At 43.3% G+C, this 17,463-nt stretch overlaps 1 protein-coding gene across 1 annotated transcript; it reads right to left on the minus strand.

Annotated features, from left to right (window-relative positions):
• Positions 1-345: 345 nt before the first annotated feature.
• Positions 346-14,824, minus strand: ercc6l2 (excision repair cross-complementation group 6-like 2). Its single transcript, XM_078285318.1, has 20 exons — positions 14,720-14,824; positions 13,798-14,228; positions 13,580-13,696; positions 13,042-13,235; positions 12,752-12,845; positions 12,135-12,202; positions 11,748-11,955; positions 11,433-11,573; positions 11,009-11,125; positions 10,740-10,859; positions 10,582-10,653; positions 9,641-9,786; positions 9,238-9,333; positions 8,890-8,989; positions 8,089-8,241; positions 7,370-7,453; positions 4,913-6,023; positions 4,564-4,718; positions 3,720-3,877; positions 346-2,320 (listed from the first exon to the last, which is right to left on the minus strand). Exons 1-20 carry the CDS (start codon positions 14,748-14,750, stop codon positions 961-963), a joined length of 4,956 nt encoding a protein of 1,651 aa, XP_078141444.1. The 5' UTR covers positions 14,751-14,824; the 3' UTR covers positions 346-960.
• Between the last annotated feature and the right edge of the window lie 2,639 nt (positions 14,825-17,463).

Here is a 17,463-nt window from a genome sequence, read left to right on the forward strand (position 1 = left end):
TTTTGAAGCATAACCAAGCCAAGCCACAGACTATCAGATTACTGAGCGGAGCGCTGTGCAGGGGAGCCCCACCATCTCACCACTATACACTGTCTCATGGGGAGAGGGAGGGAGGGAGGGGGAGAGAGAGCGAGAGTGACAGAGAGGTGACAGCTATTAAGGGGCTTTAAGTGATCTCTCTACAGGGCCACCAACAGTCTTGGGGTGGCGGTCATAGTATCCGATAATGGTAATGGCTAATGCAGACGGCAGGTTGGGTTTCCTCTGTCAAACGATCCACTTAATATATCAGATATATGAGTTTAAGTAGTAACACTGAACTTTTATTACACATGCACGCACCAAGTATAACCCGAATACATTTACTTGAACAAAAACACCACTTTGCGCACGTTACAGCCTGCGGCACATAATATAGCCGCATATAACAAGATGCTAGTTGGAGGCTGCAGAAAATATGCTGCAATATGGCCGCTTCAGCTTTTGTGACTCTTTAGTGTCTAATTGCGATATAGAATCGCACGCATTTAATTTTTTTTCTTAACTAAATTTACAACCCTCTTTCCTGGGATTATGTGTAGTAAATCAAAAATGTACAGAAACAGCAATGAACAGGTTTATTTGAAAATTCAATTAAGAAAGGTATGCACAGGTTTAAAATTTCAGAGCAACTAATATCCTGCTTATTCAAGTAGCACTTTCTAACTTTCTAACTGAGTGAACTTTGACCATTTTCACCTTGGCAGATTAAGAATAAAAAGGACATTTAAAAAGATTAAATAAATATAAAAATATAACCCTAAAATCTGACATTTAACTTAAAAGCCTGCCTCAAATATTAATTTGAAAGTGTTTCAATGCTGTTTTTAGTTTCATATCTCCCCTTTAGAGCTTAATTGAAAAACTAAAACATACCATAGAAAAAATTACAACCTTAATACATTCTATGTTTCTCCTGTATTATTTCTTCCACAGGAACTTCTCGTTAGTCTTCCAGAGTCCAACGCTTTTTCTCTCCTCTTCTCCAGATCTAGTCCTAGCTGTGAAGTTAGTGTTCACGCAAACCCTCTCCACTTCCGACAGGTCTGTTAACCTGTTGATACTCTCCTCATTCCCCTCGTTTAGGATGTCCCAGAAGTCTTTGCGGCTACCCCTTGAAGTCTGACGGGGTGGAGTGACCAGGTGTGTAGGTGTGTGCGAGGACAGGGAGTGTATGAGGCCTGTAGCACCAGAATCAGTAGTGAGAGCAATTCTAGATGGAGAAGCTGTGGTGAGACTTGAGCTGGGTGATACTAAGGCGGGTGTAGGGGGTGTTTTTGGGGACCCCCTCTGCTGTGCACCCCTGGGTTTGGGTCTTAACAAGTCGTCCAGGATGGAGGTGTCTCCTATCAAATCTGTGAGGAGGGAACGACGACTGGAGGTGGACGGGGCCTGTTCGCGAGGAGACGGGGGCTGAGGATTTTCTCTCTGTCCTTTAACAGCTTCACTGGTCCTGGAAGAGGGTTTCAGCTCTCGCTCCCTTCCCTGCGCTGTGGGTTTGGATGGCGCGGTGGACCAGCCATGGCTGAGATCCGGAGAAGAAGGGGTATCTCTGTCTCTGTGGTCCAGGAAAGCAGCAGCCTCCCCAGGCCCCAGACCACTGCTGCTGGCCTGAGGCGAGCCAAGACCACCACCAGCTCCGAAGGCTCCAGAACTGGAAACACTAGCCCTCTTTGTCCTCTTGTGTCCTCTGGCATTGCAGACCGTCTCCTCCTGCTCCTCTGACTCAGGGCTTGGAACATCACTCAGGAGCTCTAGAACATTCTTTTGTGGGATTCTAGGCTTTTCCTGGGGTTCTGGAACATTCTTTTGCGGGATTCTAGGCTTATTCCGGGGCCCTGCAACATTAGTTTGCGGGGTTCTAGGCTTTTTCTCGGGTTCCGGAACATTTGTTTGCGGTGTTCTAGGCTTTTTTTGGCGTTCTGGAACATTCTTTTGTGGGTGTCTAGGCTTTTTCTGGGGTTCTGGAACATTCTTTCTAGCCTCTGTGCGAGATTCTGCAGCAGCTTTCAGAGGCATTCTTTTGGCGGACGGGGAAGAGGATGAGGAGGTGGCAGCTGAAGGGGAGGGGGTATGTGTAGTCCTGTCGGGCCGAGGCTGGGCTGAATCAGGTTGTGGGAAGTTGTTTGTGACTGTGTTGGCCAGTTCGGGGTGGCTCAGTGAGGTGTAATACTGTCGTAGCCAGGCCAGTCTCTGGGCTGAGCTGCTTCTCAGAACCTCCTCTGCAAACTGATGGACTGAGGATAATTTGAACTTTGCTGCCATCTCCTCCAGCTGCTGCCTACATACAAGCACACACAAGACACAAATGAGACACACGCACGTCAACGCAAACAAATGTCAGGTGTCATGTCAGGTACTGTACAAGAGCTTGAACAGTCTTTTCAGAACCCAAATCACCTTCTAAAATCCTGTGAAACACTAGTTAATATAAGGATGGAATTTGGCACATGTGAACATAAGCTACTTTAAATGACAGGAAAAAGGCTGTCTTGAAACAGCAACAATACAGTATCTGCAGGCCTATACCATTAATCACATATTCTGTGGTTCCATCAGGCTTAGCCTCAGATGAATAGTTCCCCACATATTCAGGCTCATATCCCGGCAGCCATACAGTATGAGGTCTCTTTCCCCAGCTCCAAGCCAGTCATTAAAACTTTGGTCTAACCAGACTCTGGGACAGAAATACTTCAAAGCCACTGGTGGTACAGCAGCATTATGAGGTGTTGCTACCATTTGTGGCTTTCATTGGAAAAACAATAAATAAAAGCAACGGCAGTAAAAACCGACTTGCATGCGGATTTAAATCATTTAACAGCAAGGTTAATTGAGGGGGATATCAATATAACTAGTGTGTGTTTTCACTCCCTGGTGAGCCTCTGGGCAAAGATACAGTCTTCCCCTGGGGAATGAGATTGGAGCCACAGAGGTGTCTGTGTGCATGTCTGTATGTGTGTGTGTGTGTGTGTGTGTTTGTGTGTGTGTAGGGGGGTGCAATGGGACAGAGGTGTGTATTTAAGTAATGTGTGTTTGCGTGTGTGGGTGTATGGTCGAGCGCGTATGTGTGTATGCGTGCTAGGACGTGTGTGTACATGCGTGTGGGTTTGGAAGTCCTTAGGCGATCATTTTTGGGTAGTCTCAGGAGGGCTGTGGTCGTGGAGGGGAAAACTCCTGCACTGTTGGGCCTGAATACAACTGGGTAATCTTTGGCATGATGCTGGGAAATAGGTGGAAGGGAGAGCTCAGAGGTGGTCTCTCTGTCTAAACACACAACACACACACACACACACACACACACAAGCAATCCCTGCAGACCAGGTGGGGGCGCTCAACACCATAACTGCGGTGAGTTTGGCCTATTTCCCTACACTGCCAGGAATTCTTCTCCTCTTCCCTCCCCTCTACTGCCCTCCTTTCCCTCCCTTTTCCTCCTTTCCTCCTCTTGCCTGCTTTATTCTTCCTGCACTTACTCTCATCCAAACCTTGTCTTCCTTCCTCCTCTTCTGTTCTATGCTCCCTTATCTGCAGTCCTCTCTGCGACCCCATCTCCTACCCTTCTCTGCTCCTTTTCTTTTCCATTTACCCTCCCTATGCCCTCTCATTGGTAATCCATCACCTCCTCTCTTCCACCACTGCATTCTCTCTTCCTCTCCGCTTGTTTGAGCTTCTCTCAGTACCTGCATACGGCCTGGGGAGTCTCTCCAATGATGAAGGTGGTGTGTTTGGTGTGGTGGACGGTCTTGGTAGTGAAGGTGACTGGGTGGTCCACCCTGGGCCTCTCCAACCTGACAGTAGCAGGGTGGGGCGGGCTGTCTGGAGGGCTCTCAGACAGGCTCTGGTACAATCAAGCAAACATAATCAGGGTCAGGGTGGATTCACTTTCAATCCAATCAATTCAAAATGCAAATTCAGAAAACTGACAGTTCTCGTCCTATGTTCTCATCGGCAGTCACATTCTGCACCTGATAAACACAAACTTGTGACCACAGTTTATTTAAATATTAATGAGCAACAACTTTGTTTAGTTGCTGTTCAAGAACTATATTGCTTGGGAGAAGGAAATTGATTAATTATTAATTCTTGTTATTTAAGCAGTATTGATTAAAATAAAAGATTCATTGAACATGTGTTCTTTTAATTACAATGGTGTGCTATTGCCATTTTATAAAAGCAATAAGCCACTCAAGGCCATGCTTTTATGCTATTTCTGCTACACACTGTGCCTAACAACACCTCTTAGCTGTTCTAAAATCACTGTAAAGCATGGCCTCTCATGGCTTATTGATTAAAGAAACTACAGTACCATTGCTGCAAAAAACTCAACACAAACTGAAAGATATTTATGGAGAGATCTGCGACCCGGTTAGTGTTTAACTTTGCGATCAATACAGGTGTACAGCCTGGATTTGGACTGAGGCAAATACAACCATATCAGTACTCTTGCCATGTGTTGGCCCATTTCAGATCTCCAGCCATAGTTTAAGAAACACTGTACTAGATCAACAGTAAGGGGTTATGTACCTCCTGGGTGCCTAAAAGATGATTGGCTGGGATCTGAGAATACATCTTGCGTTCAAACACGTCTCGCAGAGCGGCTCTACTGATTCGCTCTTCTGCCTTGCTCCCGCCCACCACACGCTGGTTAGAGTGGGTATACACCACCTCCTGTACGCCACCTTTAAAACACACATATACATCATAAATGCAATTACAGTACAATTTCTCATTTGGCAGACGCTTTTATCCAAAGCGACGTACACATGAGATTTTAATACAACACAAGCAAGAATCGTTTAAATGCTGAGATAAAGTTTAATAACACTTATGGCATATATGAAGGTGAAAAAGGCAAATAGGCATAAAATCTGACCTAGCACGCTGTCAATGGTTCCACCCATTCCTTTGGATGTTGGGGACGTCTGAGTTTTCAGCCCTGTGAATGAAACAGCTTTAGGCTTCTCCTGTCGTCTCTCTGTCCCTGTTCTGTCTGTTGTTACAGCTACTTCATGCCTGTCTGGCCATTCTCTTTGCTCACCTCTCGGCAAGCCAACTCTGGATCTTTCTGTCTGTGGAGTAGTGGAGTGGAGTCCTCTAGATCTCCCTCTCTTAACAGGAGTGTGTTCTTCATCTGAAGAGGTGAATGTCTCTATGTCATCAGCGTATTTGGACCTGGCCTGGTTCCTTATACTCTGCCTCTTTCTGTTGCCGCCAAGCCTCCCTCTCCCTCGTGAATTTGAAGCGTCCATCCTGGGCCGAGTCATTGCCTCTATGTCCAAGTCCTCAGATTCATCAGAGTAACCCTCAAAGTGGTGCACTCTGGGAACTGTAGTTGTGGCCTTGTTATGTTTCTCTTTGTCTGACCCTGAGTCTTCATCACTTTCGTCATCCACTTTCATTTTCCTCTTTGTCCATCCTTTCAGGCCAGGCTTCTCTCTCCCACTGACATCACTCTCTTCCAACAGAGGAACCCCCTCCTGTCTTCCTCCGTTCTTATTCCCCCCATCTTCTCTCTTTGAACCACTGGAGACGTTTTTTGTTCTCGATTTAGGGTCACGGACTGCCCCATTATCTGGTCTACTAGTGCTCTTGCAGACCCCAGAGGACATGCCCTCCTTCTTCCCCGAGTTCCCTGGATCCTCCCCGTTCTCCTCGGAGGCGCTTTCTTCCACAGAATCTCCCTCACTCTGACAACTGTCCCCGTCTCCTGACCCTGGTTTCACTCCAACCCTCTGGAGCAGCCTGGAGAAACCGTGCTGGAGGAGACTCATTCGACCAGGAGCGGTGGAGGCATTCCCACCCCCGGTGCCAACCACCGCACTGGGGTCTGAGGCCTTCCTCTTAGCCCCCTGTTCCTCCTCATCATCTTCACTCCCACTGCTGAAGTCCAGCACCCCTCTGGGGATCTTTGATGCATCTCTGTTCTCCTTGGCTGCTTCGTCAGTCAGTTTAGAGGCATTTGCAGGTGGAGCATCTCCAAGTTCCTTCAACAGAATAGTAGAAACAAAGAGATTGGCATGGAAGGTAGTTGTCTAAAAGAGCAAGAGAAAAAAATAATATACGAATATAATAAGATAAGAATACTAAGGCGAGAGATTGTGCCAGAAAGCTACAAATCTTCCTGTTCTTGTTCCTTTGTTCATGCATTCATTCAGTTGACCAATCCGTCTGACTATTCATCGTATAATGCCAGACAGATGCCTGTAACAATAAATCATAATAAACATCAACATGACACATGCCCTCCACCATGATGTAATATGAACAAAACAATACTGCACACTGTGAGGGTCATAACATTTCCTGGAGTCATGTGAATGGGCCTTTATGGGAGCGACCACCAACAGTGATACAAATCTCACGAAATTTGCCAACCAGATGACTCTTCCCTAATTCTGTAGTGCGTGTGTGTCCGTGCTTGCACGCTTGTGTGTCTTCAAGTCTGTACATGCCTCTTTGTGTGTGTGTTACAGCACTCTAGTGTATACTGTATTTTTGTAAGGCTCTGAATGGCCTCAGTGGTGAGGCAGGCCCGTAAAAAGGACAGTGTGCTGCAGAGCAGAGCCTTGGCTGGGAACTGTCACTGGATGATAAGGGGCATCACTGTGTAAATAAATAGCCGAAAAGAGAAAGATAGACTTCAGTGTGGTCTGCTCCCTCCATTAGGACACTGGGTAATTATATCCAGCTGTTTGACACGGCATCACAGAGACAAAGACAGGGAGAGAGAGAGAGAGAGAGAGAGAGAGAGACAGAGAGAGAAACCAACCAAGAGAGAGAGAAAGACCAAGAGGGAGAGAGAAAGAGTAAAGCGAGAGCAGGAAGGATGTGACAAGTTCTATTCCAAAAAAATTACCTGAAGCTCATCCTTTAATATCTCTAAAATCCAGAGATTTTAGAGATATCCTTGAGAATCCAGAGTGTAAAAGTGTTATCATTTTATCATTTTGTGCAATTTTGTCAGGGTAGGAGCCACTGTTTCCCCCCAAATGTTGGACATCTCATTTTGGAATAAAACTCTTCATATCCAGGCGAGAGAGAGAAGAGCGAGAGAGTAGGAAGAGTATACAGAGACAGAAGAACGGCAGAAGCAGTAGGCAGAAAATGCAGGGATTAGACAGAAAAAGTGAAATGAGGTTGTGTGGGTTGGTTGACTGACAGACAGGAAAGGCCCCCGTGTGAGGTATCCCCTCTTTCACGTGGGAATGGAGGGATGAGTGAGCGGCCTGGGAAAGGAGAGGGAGTGAGGGATGGGAAAGGAGAGGGAGTGAGGGATGGGAAAGATGAGTGCCCCGTGTTCTGGGTCCCTGAGAACGTCAGAGTTACTCACGCTAACTCTCTTCCTCTCCTCCTCCTTCTCTTCGCCTGTGTGTGTGCTGGTTGTCATTACGCCGGCCTCCACTTGCCCCTCTCGCTGTGAGGAAGAACACATTCATATTCATCCAAACAAAAACATCTCAGAGTACAACATCCATCCAAACAGCCATCATCAACCATATCATCAACAACAGACTCGGTTATCCTTCACTTTCACTATATATTTACATTTTAGGCATTTAGCTGATGCTCTTATCCAGATTGAATTACAATGAGTACAATAAACTTCAATTCCTATATCAAACCAAAAATAAGGAGTGCAAAGGTCACGGCCTCAGTGTGTTTACAATATTCCTGTGACCGTAGAATGACCATGTAATAGTGAATTGCAAAGAAAATAAATTAAATAAAAGCAAAGGAGAGAGATATGTGTTTTTCAGAGAGCAAGGACAGTGAAAGGGGATATCATTCAGAGGGAAGAGGGCGACTTGAGGTACTTGAAAAGATGAGTTTTCAGGTTACGACGGGATATGGGAAGTGACTCTGCTGTTCTGACTGGAGTGGGAAAGTCATTGCATCACTGGGGAGCCAGAGGGGCGGAGCGATGATCAGGCCGGTGCAGTGAAGTGAGAGCGGCTCTATAGTAATGCTATACCATATTGATCGAAGACGCTGAAAGCAAGATAACAGTATGACACCATCAATCACAAAAACTGCAGTAGGTTATCTGACCTCTAGTATCTTGCGGGTGAGGCAGGTCCCTTGGGTCTGCAGCCTGAAGAGGTTCTTGATCCCAAACAGCTCCCCCCTATGGCCATCAGGCCCCTGCACTGCCTCAAAGTACCGCCGGGCGCTCTCCCTGCCCATCACCGAACACTGCAATTGCTGGAAGATGGGAAGAAAGAAGGTACAGTAAATAGTTATAAAGATATAAACACAGAGCACTGCACTCAAATTTTAGACCAAAATTAAAAATAAGATTACCCCATTCTCATGCATTTGATGGTGTTAAAGTTGGTCAAATACTAGCATGTGCAGTTAGCCCAAGATGCCTGAAATAGGTGTTTCCAAAAGCCATAAATTGTACAAGATTTAGGACTCAATATAATGTTGCAGTACTCAATTTACAAAAAGAAAAACATAACCACCACTCACTTGTTTAATTACTGAAGGACTCAGGGATCCTCTGGATTCAACAGATTGACTATTCAACAGATTGACTATTGACTATTTTGAAGCTCCAGTGAGCAAATGCTTTTTTCTGTTATTATATGATTCGTGCTCATCATTTATTGTGCATTGTATTATGTTGTAAAAATTGTGTTATGATGTACTTTAATCTGTAACTATGGGCATTGTTATATTGATCAAGCGACTGTTTGCAGACCTTGCTAAGGTAGATAACTCCTCCTCCACTGTCCCCATAGAGATGTATTCTGCGGCAGCCATCTTAAGTGTACTGAAGATTACTTCAGCAACCCAGGAAATGCCCTCTTTACGCATTGTAATTCCATGGTTATAATAGTTCAGTACCTGTTTGTAAACTTGTCTGAGGTAGATGACCTCCTCCACTGTCCCAAGTGAGATCAGCCTGAGAACAGTCACATCCCTGCACTGGCCAATACGATACGCCCTGGGGAGACACAAAGTTGCACACACACACACAGGCATCATGCATGCCAATAGTACAAGAGGCAAATATATACATTTTGGTATCATACATGGCATCAATCAGCATATTATTAGGCTGGCTATACTGGTTTCTATGGTGCTTCTTGAAGAAGGTTGAGGTAAGATACAACAAAATAGAGCAACTTCAGTGGCTGAAACTGTACATAAAAAAACTCTGGAAAGTCTGCCGAGAAGTGGCCAAATACCTACCGATCAATAGCCTGCAGGTCATTGGCTGGGTTCCAGGTGGGGTCAAACAGTACTACCACATTGGCGCCTACAAAGTTAAGGCCAAGACCACCCGCCCTGAGAGAACAAAGAGTCAGTGATCAGCAGATTCAACACTTTCTTCAGCATAAGACCTTACACAAAAAACAGTTGAAGTAGAAGCAATTGTAGCAGACATGGTACCAAATATTTTCTAAATCCCACACAGCCCAAATTGGTGTGGCTTTGGACCACACCAATTTGGAAAGACAATAAGTCACTCTGGATAAGAGCATCAGCTAAATGCCTAAAATGTAATTGCAAATGCAAAATACAGGAAACAAGAAATCACAATCTTGGTATATTTTACAAAATACTGCTGGTGGTTGTTGTGGGGTAGACTTACATGGTGGAAACCAGGCAGAGGTTAGTGTGAGGGCAGCTGTTGAACTCTTTGACAATCTTGACTCTCTCTTTGGATTTAGTGGTACCGTCCAACCTGCTGTAGTCCAGGCCCTCTGCCATACAGTAGCTCTCCAGCACGTCTAAAAGCTGAAAGGTTCAAAACACACCAATCCATTGTATACGCATCCATACAATCTGACTCCACTCTAATTCTATGGTGTGAATGTATTCATCATTAACGTTGAAAGGGTTTGTGTGAGACATAACATGGAGAAGCTGGACCAACAAATCTAACAAAAAACATTAACAATATATTCTTTAACCTTGTATATTTATTTACAGATATACTATAAGGTAATATTGAGCCTTGCACAATCAAGACAATATGGGTTCTATGATTTCCCAAAAAAAAACCAAAAGCCTGAAAGGCCTGAAAAGATGACCTCATAACAGCCAGAAGCCAGGAAATGTTATCATACTGTCTCAGGTGACAACAACCATTAGACTTTGCACTGCAGTCAATTATCTTAAAAACTCTAATCGCTCTTACTTATAAAACCCCAAGGCTTACCTATTAATCTATGTCATGAGAAAACCATGTCTCCTGCTACTATTTTTTCTGTAAACAAGTCATCTGCTCTAACAGCAGCAGCAATTAAGACTGTGTGTTCAAGCCTGTTGCTGTGGTGAGGAGGTGAATGGATGTGAATGGGAGTAAAGCTCTGAAACCAGAGAGAGCACTCCAACTCTGACACCATCTAAAATCCCTGTTAGATGACATCATCGCAAGCATCGAAACATTTTCCTACGGGAAAACATCTCACCCTGCTACTCATCCAACTCTCACACAACATACATCTCGGCAATCACACACGTGCGCACTCACAGACACACAAATTCAGATTTGAATATACACAAAGCACACACGCGCACTCCTCTTACCTTAGTCGAGAGAGAAAAAAGAAGCACTTTATCTCTCCTCTGCATGTAATATTTCAGCAGCTTCTGCATAACCTGAAGGAAAGAGAGAGAGAGATGTTAGCTCAAATTGTAGCCGCTTGTACTGAGCAAGTGACTGCGCCTTTGTTCCTGTGACGTACCTTCATTTTCCCACTGTACACTGGGTCTGACATGGCTTCAAACGCTTCTTGTTTGCATCTCTGCACAAACTCTGGAAACTTTTGGAATACCTTCTCACAAATGGCACTGACATACTTTTTCTGGAAGTAGTAAATGGTGAGTGATGTTAGTGAATCTGAACCCTCACTGGAAGATGAAGTGTACACATAGTCTGGAATTACTGAATTGTTCATGAGAGAACTGTTAGAAACTGTTATACTAAAGCAGTTGCAGGAAAATATGCTTCTACCTGTTTTTTGCTGGTGCCTGCAGTGGACTGCAGCAATGCTACATGGTTGGCAACCTTCCTCAATATGGCCAAGTAAGTAAAGTACAGCTCCTTTATTTCCACACCCTCAGAGTTTGTCTGCAATAGAAGAAATGGAGGAGCAACTTTCATTACTTTAACTTTCATCACTCCTATCATTGTAGTACATGTATAAAAAATACAATGGAAAAGTACATGACTTAGACACTTAAAGTGCAAAATAATTGCAAAATAAAAACACACATATCCCACAAACCTGATAAAGTATTGGGGGATAATTAACAGAGGGTTTACACTTACACGCCCCAACTTTGTAACAAACATATCAACACTTACAGTCAAGTTTCACCCAAAAGCACAACTCAGTATTCAAAAGCACACAGTGGTAACCAAGGAGTGAACTGACCTTATAGCAGCAGCTCCTGCGGGTACGTCCGCTTTGACAGTCACATTTCTCTGAAGAGCGCAGCAGTAACGTCACATCTTCACTGTCCACCACCGTCTGATACACCGTCTGCTGGAAGTCTGTCATAGAGCAATACACCACCTTGGAAAAAACACAACATTTCTCTGGGTAATGCTTTCAGGGATTCTAGTTAGAAACCTCCACTTGAATATTATCATCATATAATATTCGTATAAGTTGTTGGTGAATGGCGGTTTTACGGAGAATCTAAAGCCATACAAATGATGAACTCCATGTCGACTCAACCCAACCTACCCTGTCATTCTTCTTAGGTAGCTGTTCTCTGATGAGAGCTTTGGTCCTTCTGAGGAACCAGGGGGAAATCTTCCTCGCCAGGGCTCTGACAGTCTTCCTCCCCATAGCTAGGGCACGCTTGGTTGCACTGTGTCTCTGTCCTTGCTCAATCGGATCTGAAAACTTGTTCTTGAAATGTCCTAAGCTACCAAGACAACCGGGTATGGCCCTGAATAGAATAAGAGAAATAATGTTTCACAAACAAGGAAATACTGACAAAAAGTTGCAGGTTAAATGTGACAGATTTTCTCAAGCGGTAACTGACATCTTTAAAATGTGCTTATAAATATCTGGTTGACATATCTACTTTCAAAGAGTCTTGCAATGGAAAAAGTCAAGTGAACCTACCAGTCCATGACACACCAGAGCTCATCAAGGTTGTTCTGTAAGATGGTGCCAGTGAGGCCAATTCTGACCTAACAGAGAAAACAAAAAAGATACAGTGCAAACCTAAAAAATATGGGTGAAAGCTACCATGAAAAGCAGCAACAAAATACCCAGCTAGAATATTTATTAGCAGCTTATACACATAGTTAGATAGCTATCTAGCTAGACAGACAGACAGACAACAAAAACTAAGACTATGCTCTTCTCAGTGATAAACAATCTGAGCAGGAATGAGCAGGGATGCCATCCCTCTTGTTGACACAAATTATGCAATGCATCTACTTGTTTATTGCTCTTGCACACCTGAAGTTTCGTGCGACTGGTGTGTAGGAAAAACAATCCAATAGAGGCTACTGAACAAGAAGTTCATTTGCAGTCAGTTTATTTGAAAGACATAACCTTTGAACCTGATGACAGTCTATCAAATAAAAAGATTGCAAGTGAGTTGATAGTGTGCGGGACTTCTTGTTCAGGGACAAGTGAGAGAAAATAATGATTCACTTCTCCACACAATATCACATACTGGCAATACTATACCAAAAAAATAATAAATAGTCATGAACATAAACCAGTCTGACCTGACATCTCAGCTCCTTCATGGCCTGGGTGATCTGAGAGTTTGGGTTCTTTATCTTGTGAGCCTCGTCCACAATCACTGCAGACCAGTCTATGCTGCAGGGAGGGTAGAGGTATCTTTTAGTCACAACACAACAATTTAGAAAGTTAAGAGTGTACGAGTGCCATAAAATCACACAGTAACAGAAACAGATTTATTAAGAGCATAACAAAACGATGTGCATACATACAGCATATATGCTGTTCATGGTATTCTTTGCTGGTGTATATTTAGTGTGTGTCTAAGGCCTACCTATTGAACTGGTCCAGACAGAGGCGGAGAGTCTCGTAGGTGGTGAGGGCGATCTCGATGCGTCCTTTCCTGATGCGAGCCAGCTCCTCCTCTTTCTTCAGCCCGTGGACCACCACACACTGGAAGTGACCCCAGGTGTCCAGCTCGTCCTTCCAGTTATAAAGCAATGACAGCGGGGCCACAATGAGGAATACCTGGGCCGGATCACAGAGATACCCGCATGATATTGATGATACATCAATATTGATATTAATAACCTTATTTTACTGGTGCATTTATTGCAAGTCTGTCTGGATGAAAGCACCTGCTAAATGCCTAAAATATTAAAAAAAAAAGAAAAAAAAAGCAGCATTACTAAGAGCAGGAAGGGGCGGCACTTAGTTGTCTAATTATTAACAAATTGGATTTATGATTAAAAAAAAAAAGAAAAAAGGGCAGACACTGTATGTGCAATTAAAACTTCTTCTTTCTTTTTTTTTGTTCCGCAGGCCTTGATTCTTTGCCCTTCTTTAGGTCAGCAGGATATTTCAATACCTACTTTGTTGGGTTTACTCTGCTTGGAGGGCATTTGACTCAGTAGAAACTGAGGTCTGTTGTTCTCAGTGTCCTCCCATGTGCCGGTCTTGTGCAACACAGCAGCAAGGAAGCCAATGACCTAAGATGAGAGAGACAGAGAGAGACAAAGAAGGAATAAATACACTAAAGACATTTTATAAATAGCAGAGAAAGTAGTTTTGCAGCTAGGCTACTTTGTACCTGTACAGTCTTCCCCAGGCCCATGTCGTCCCCCAGGATAGAGCCTCTGGAATGGATGTAGTTGTGATAAATGAACCTAATGCCTTCTCTCTGGTAGTCCCTCAGGTATCTGTTGATGGTGTATGGGACTTTCTCCCCACCAACACCACCCACCAACAGCTCCAAGGGCACACAGCCCCCGGGGTGTGTGAGGCTGCTGGGGAACAGAGGTTTCTCCTGGGTGAAATGCTTCCAGCCTGGTCTCAGGAGTTTGGAGACAGGTATGGCCTCTTCCTCCTCCTCTGCATCATCTTCATTATGTTCAGTGAATACCACCGATGCTGTGGTATCTTTATTGTGAGAGGTGGAGATGAGTCTCTGGATTGTGGCTTCTCGCAGGGCGCCATCTCTCGGGTTAGGAGCCAGGCAACTGTCACCTTCGTGCCATGATGCTGTGAACGGTGGTATTTAGTTAGTTCGCTGTGCTATGCAACATAACTTTCAACCAAGACAATACTGCAAAGGCATACAGACAGCATGGGTATCAGTGGGGTATGGCAAAGTGTCAGCCTAAATCAATTGATAAATTTGATCTTGTTTTTATTATAACGGAGAGCAAAGATCAAGTAAAAATTGCAATCTTTTTGGAAGCCATTTCTAAAAAATAAATAAATAAATAACAGTAGGGGTGCATTCAGGACCAATTTGTCCTGTGTAATACTCCCCAATATTTAATCATACTGAACAAATACCACTATCTTTTCAGTCATCAGTCTACACCACTTGTCGTTAATCGACATAAACGGGTTAGGAAGTTTTGTGGCAAATGATATTAGATGCAGGGACTTTGCCATACATCAGAGTTTAGTGAACTGACGCCCCTGACCGACAGAAAGGTAGCAATAGATTATCTAGACTAGGAGTAAAATAACGCATTTCAAACCATTTGTTTCAGCTGTAGAAGTTGAAGCCATCGGGATGCATTGCAAGTATGCTCTCTCCTCTTCTTGCTGTGGAGGAAAACCCAGCTAACTTAGCTCTATCTTGCTAGCTTGATTAGCTTAGCTAACCTTACAACAAAGGATGACACAACATTAGCGACTATTTTTATTTGCTAACGTGAACAGAAAACTGAGCTAATGTTAGTTACGCCATGCTGGGAAAAAATAGTTGTTTCTACTTTAACGTCCACGTATGTTCAGCTAACTTTATCTATCGAAAATGACTCCCAGCAGGACCAGCATCTCCACCCTAGCTCGGACGATGTTTATCTATTTTCACAACGAGACCGGCACTTTCCAAATGTTTGATCGCCTTTGAAAATAAATTTAGAAAATGTCTTGTCTAATTACAAATCTTTGTAAGAAGCTGTTTGCAAAACCGCACAGGTATGCATCCTTATCGACGTTTTTAATTTTTTAAATCACTCTTTGAGAAATCTATGGAAAGTGCCGCAGACGTTATAAAATCCTTTTTTTTCTAGCCTGTACAATGAAAATGAAATGAAATAAAAACTGTTCACAATCAATTGATTAGAATTATTTATTACAGCATAACAATGATTGACATTTTGAGGGTTTACCTAAACTGTTTCTACATTTTAGATAGGATTGCAAATGACCAGATTTAGATATCCATTTATACCATGTTCTGTTTAAAAAAAAACATGTATGTTTGGGGGTCAGTAAGGTATCACTGCATGTGCAGGACTCCTGGCCAATGGATATTGGGACAGCCAACCCCTAATTGAGGGATTGTTAAGCCGTCAGGGCACAATTTGGCATTTACCGCTTCCATACCACCAACAAAATGTTATCTTTTTTTTTTAAATCTTATCTGTGATTTTATCTATTTAAAAGCATAAGGGCAACCTACTAACAAGAATGTTTTAAATGCTTCCTTTCTATATGGGTGAAGAGGTGAAGACAGAGGACCCACACAGCTGAAGTATATAAAATTCAAAAGGATTGCTCTGGCTATTGTCTAGGCCAGGGTAAAAAATGTTTATCCATCAAACAATCTGTCCTCAAACACACAGACATTGCCAGAGCGCAGACACTGAAGACACATCCTGGGAGAAGAAACGCAACAGAGTCATTGTATCATCTGTGCTTAACAGTCAAGAAAATGACACGAAGAAGAAGTCTTGACAGAAGGAGAGAGGAGAAGAAGCTGTTTAATAAACACCCTGCAGAGAACAGAGAGTGGGTGGGCTGTGGAAATACAGTAAAACAATAGTTTGAGGGGGAATAAAAGATATATTTTTGTCTGTCCTCTGGGTCTGATATGATGGCCATCAATACGTTCACTCCAAGGTTATCTGTTGCTATGCAGAACAGACTTATAAACACAGAGTAACACTGTCTCAGTCCTCCATCCCCGATTTGACTTTCTCTAAACGTTGGCCGCAGCGCTCCAGATGAGGCAGGACTAAGTCCGCTCCTCGCCATGGTACACTGCCATACAAAAATGGAACTTTTTGTTCCTGTTTTCTCAACACTGGGAATTTATAGGGCAGCTGCTGCAGATGTTCCCATAAAGAAAGCCCAAACACTGATGTCAAACGGTTTACATACTGCGCTAGATCTCACACACACTTGTTCTCTCACTGAACCGCAAGTGCCTTCCCTGGCCTCATTTACAATAATACATTACGGCTGAAGCAGATAGAGTCGGGGTAAATAGATCTGTGGTTGGAGATAGGGAGTTCTCATCGACAATTCCTTTGACAGATGGCTAGAGGATTTTGTTAAGTGACTGCCTCAAGTAGGCCTAAATGGTCTCTGGTTTTGTTATCCAAAGTGAAGTTTAGGTTTTTCAAACTTAGGTTTGGCTCTTCCTCAGCACAATAGTTTTAAATGGTGTGAGTTTGGGGACAAAAACATGCAGCCTTTTATGAAAAACTTCAGGCATATTTGGTTGAAAAAGTGCTGCAAGCCTGACTGTTCTGCACTGGATGACCATGAATAACCTGCAATAGACAAGGACAAACACTATAGCTGAGGACTGTGGTCAATAACGAAAAATCAATATAGTACAAGACACAAAAACTTTTTTTTTTATTGCCAATTTCTTTTCCCTGAAGAAATGTCCATGTGTCATTGCCAGAAAATGTGTCTTGAATATAAAAAGTCTAAAGTCCATGATACACAGAGCAACTTTTCACACTCAAAAATCTCAATAACTCAATAAAAACCTCAATAATAATATCTCAATAACTCTTATATCAAGAAAGAGTGAAACAGTAGTCGTAGTAGTAGTGCATCTGTTTAGTAGTGGATAATGTATAGCCTATAATATAGCTATACCAGCTTTGCAATTTGGTGAAGTGCCCCTTTAAGCAAGGCACAATTTCATCACATTTAACAAAATCTCTAAAATCTAAGGGTGATCTGTTTCATAATTTATTCTAATCAGGTCAGGAGGATACCATTCCTTTTGCATCCGGCATGAATTTTGCCCACTTGCTTCAAGAAACCCACCTGGACTGACTTAAGAGCAGACCTTTTCTCTGGAGAAGGCATTCCCTGCTGCTAAATAGCTTTCATCTCAGTCAGATTAATTTGGTTAAATCGAAGTTTGATTTGAATAAAACATGGTGTTGGACCAGACGTTTGCTGGACGTCTGTTGTTGGTCATAATCAGTGGTTGGAGAGGAAGACCTGAATGGAGGTCTTGTCCTCCTCT

The sequence above is a fragment of the Centroberyx gerrardi genome, chromosome 8 (assembly GCF_048128805.1).
Source record: "Centroberyx gerrardi isolate f3 chromosome 8, fCenGer3.hap1.cur.20231027, whole genome shotgun sequence".
Taxonomy (NCBI): Eukaryota; Metazoa; Chordata; class Actinopteri; order Beryciformes; family Berycidae; genus Centroberyx; species Centroberyx gerrardi.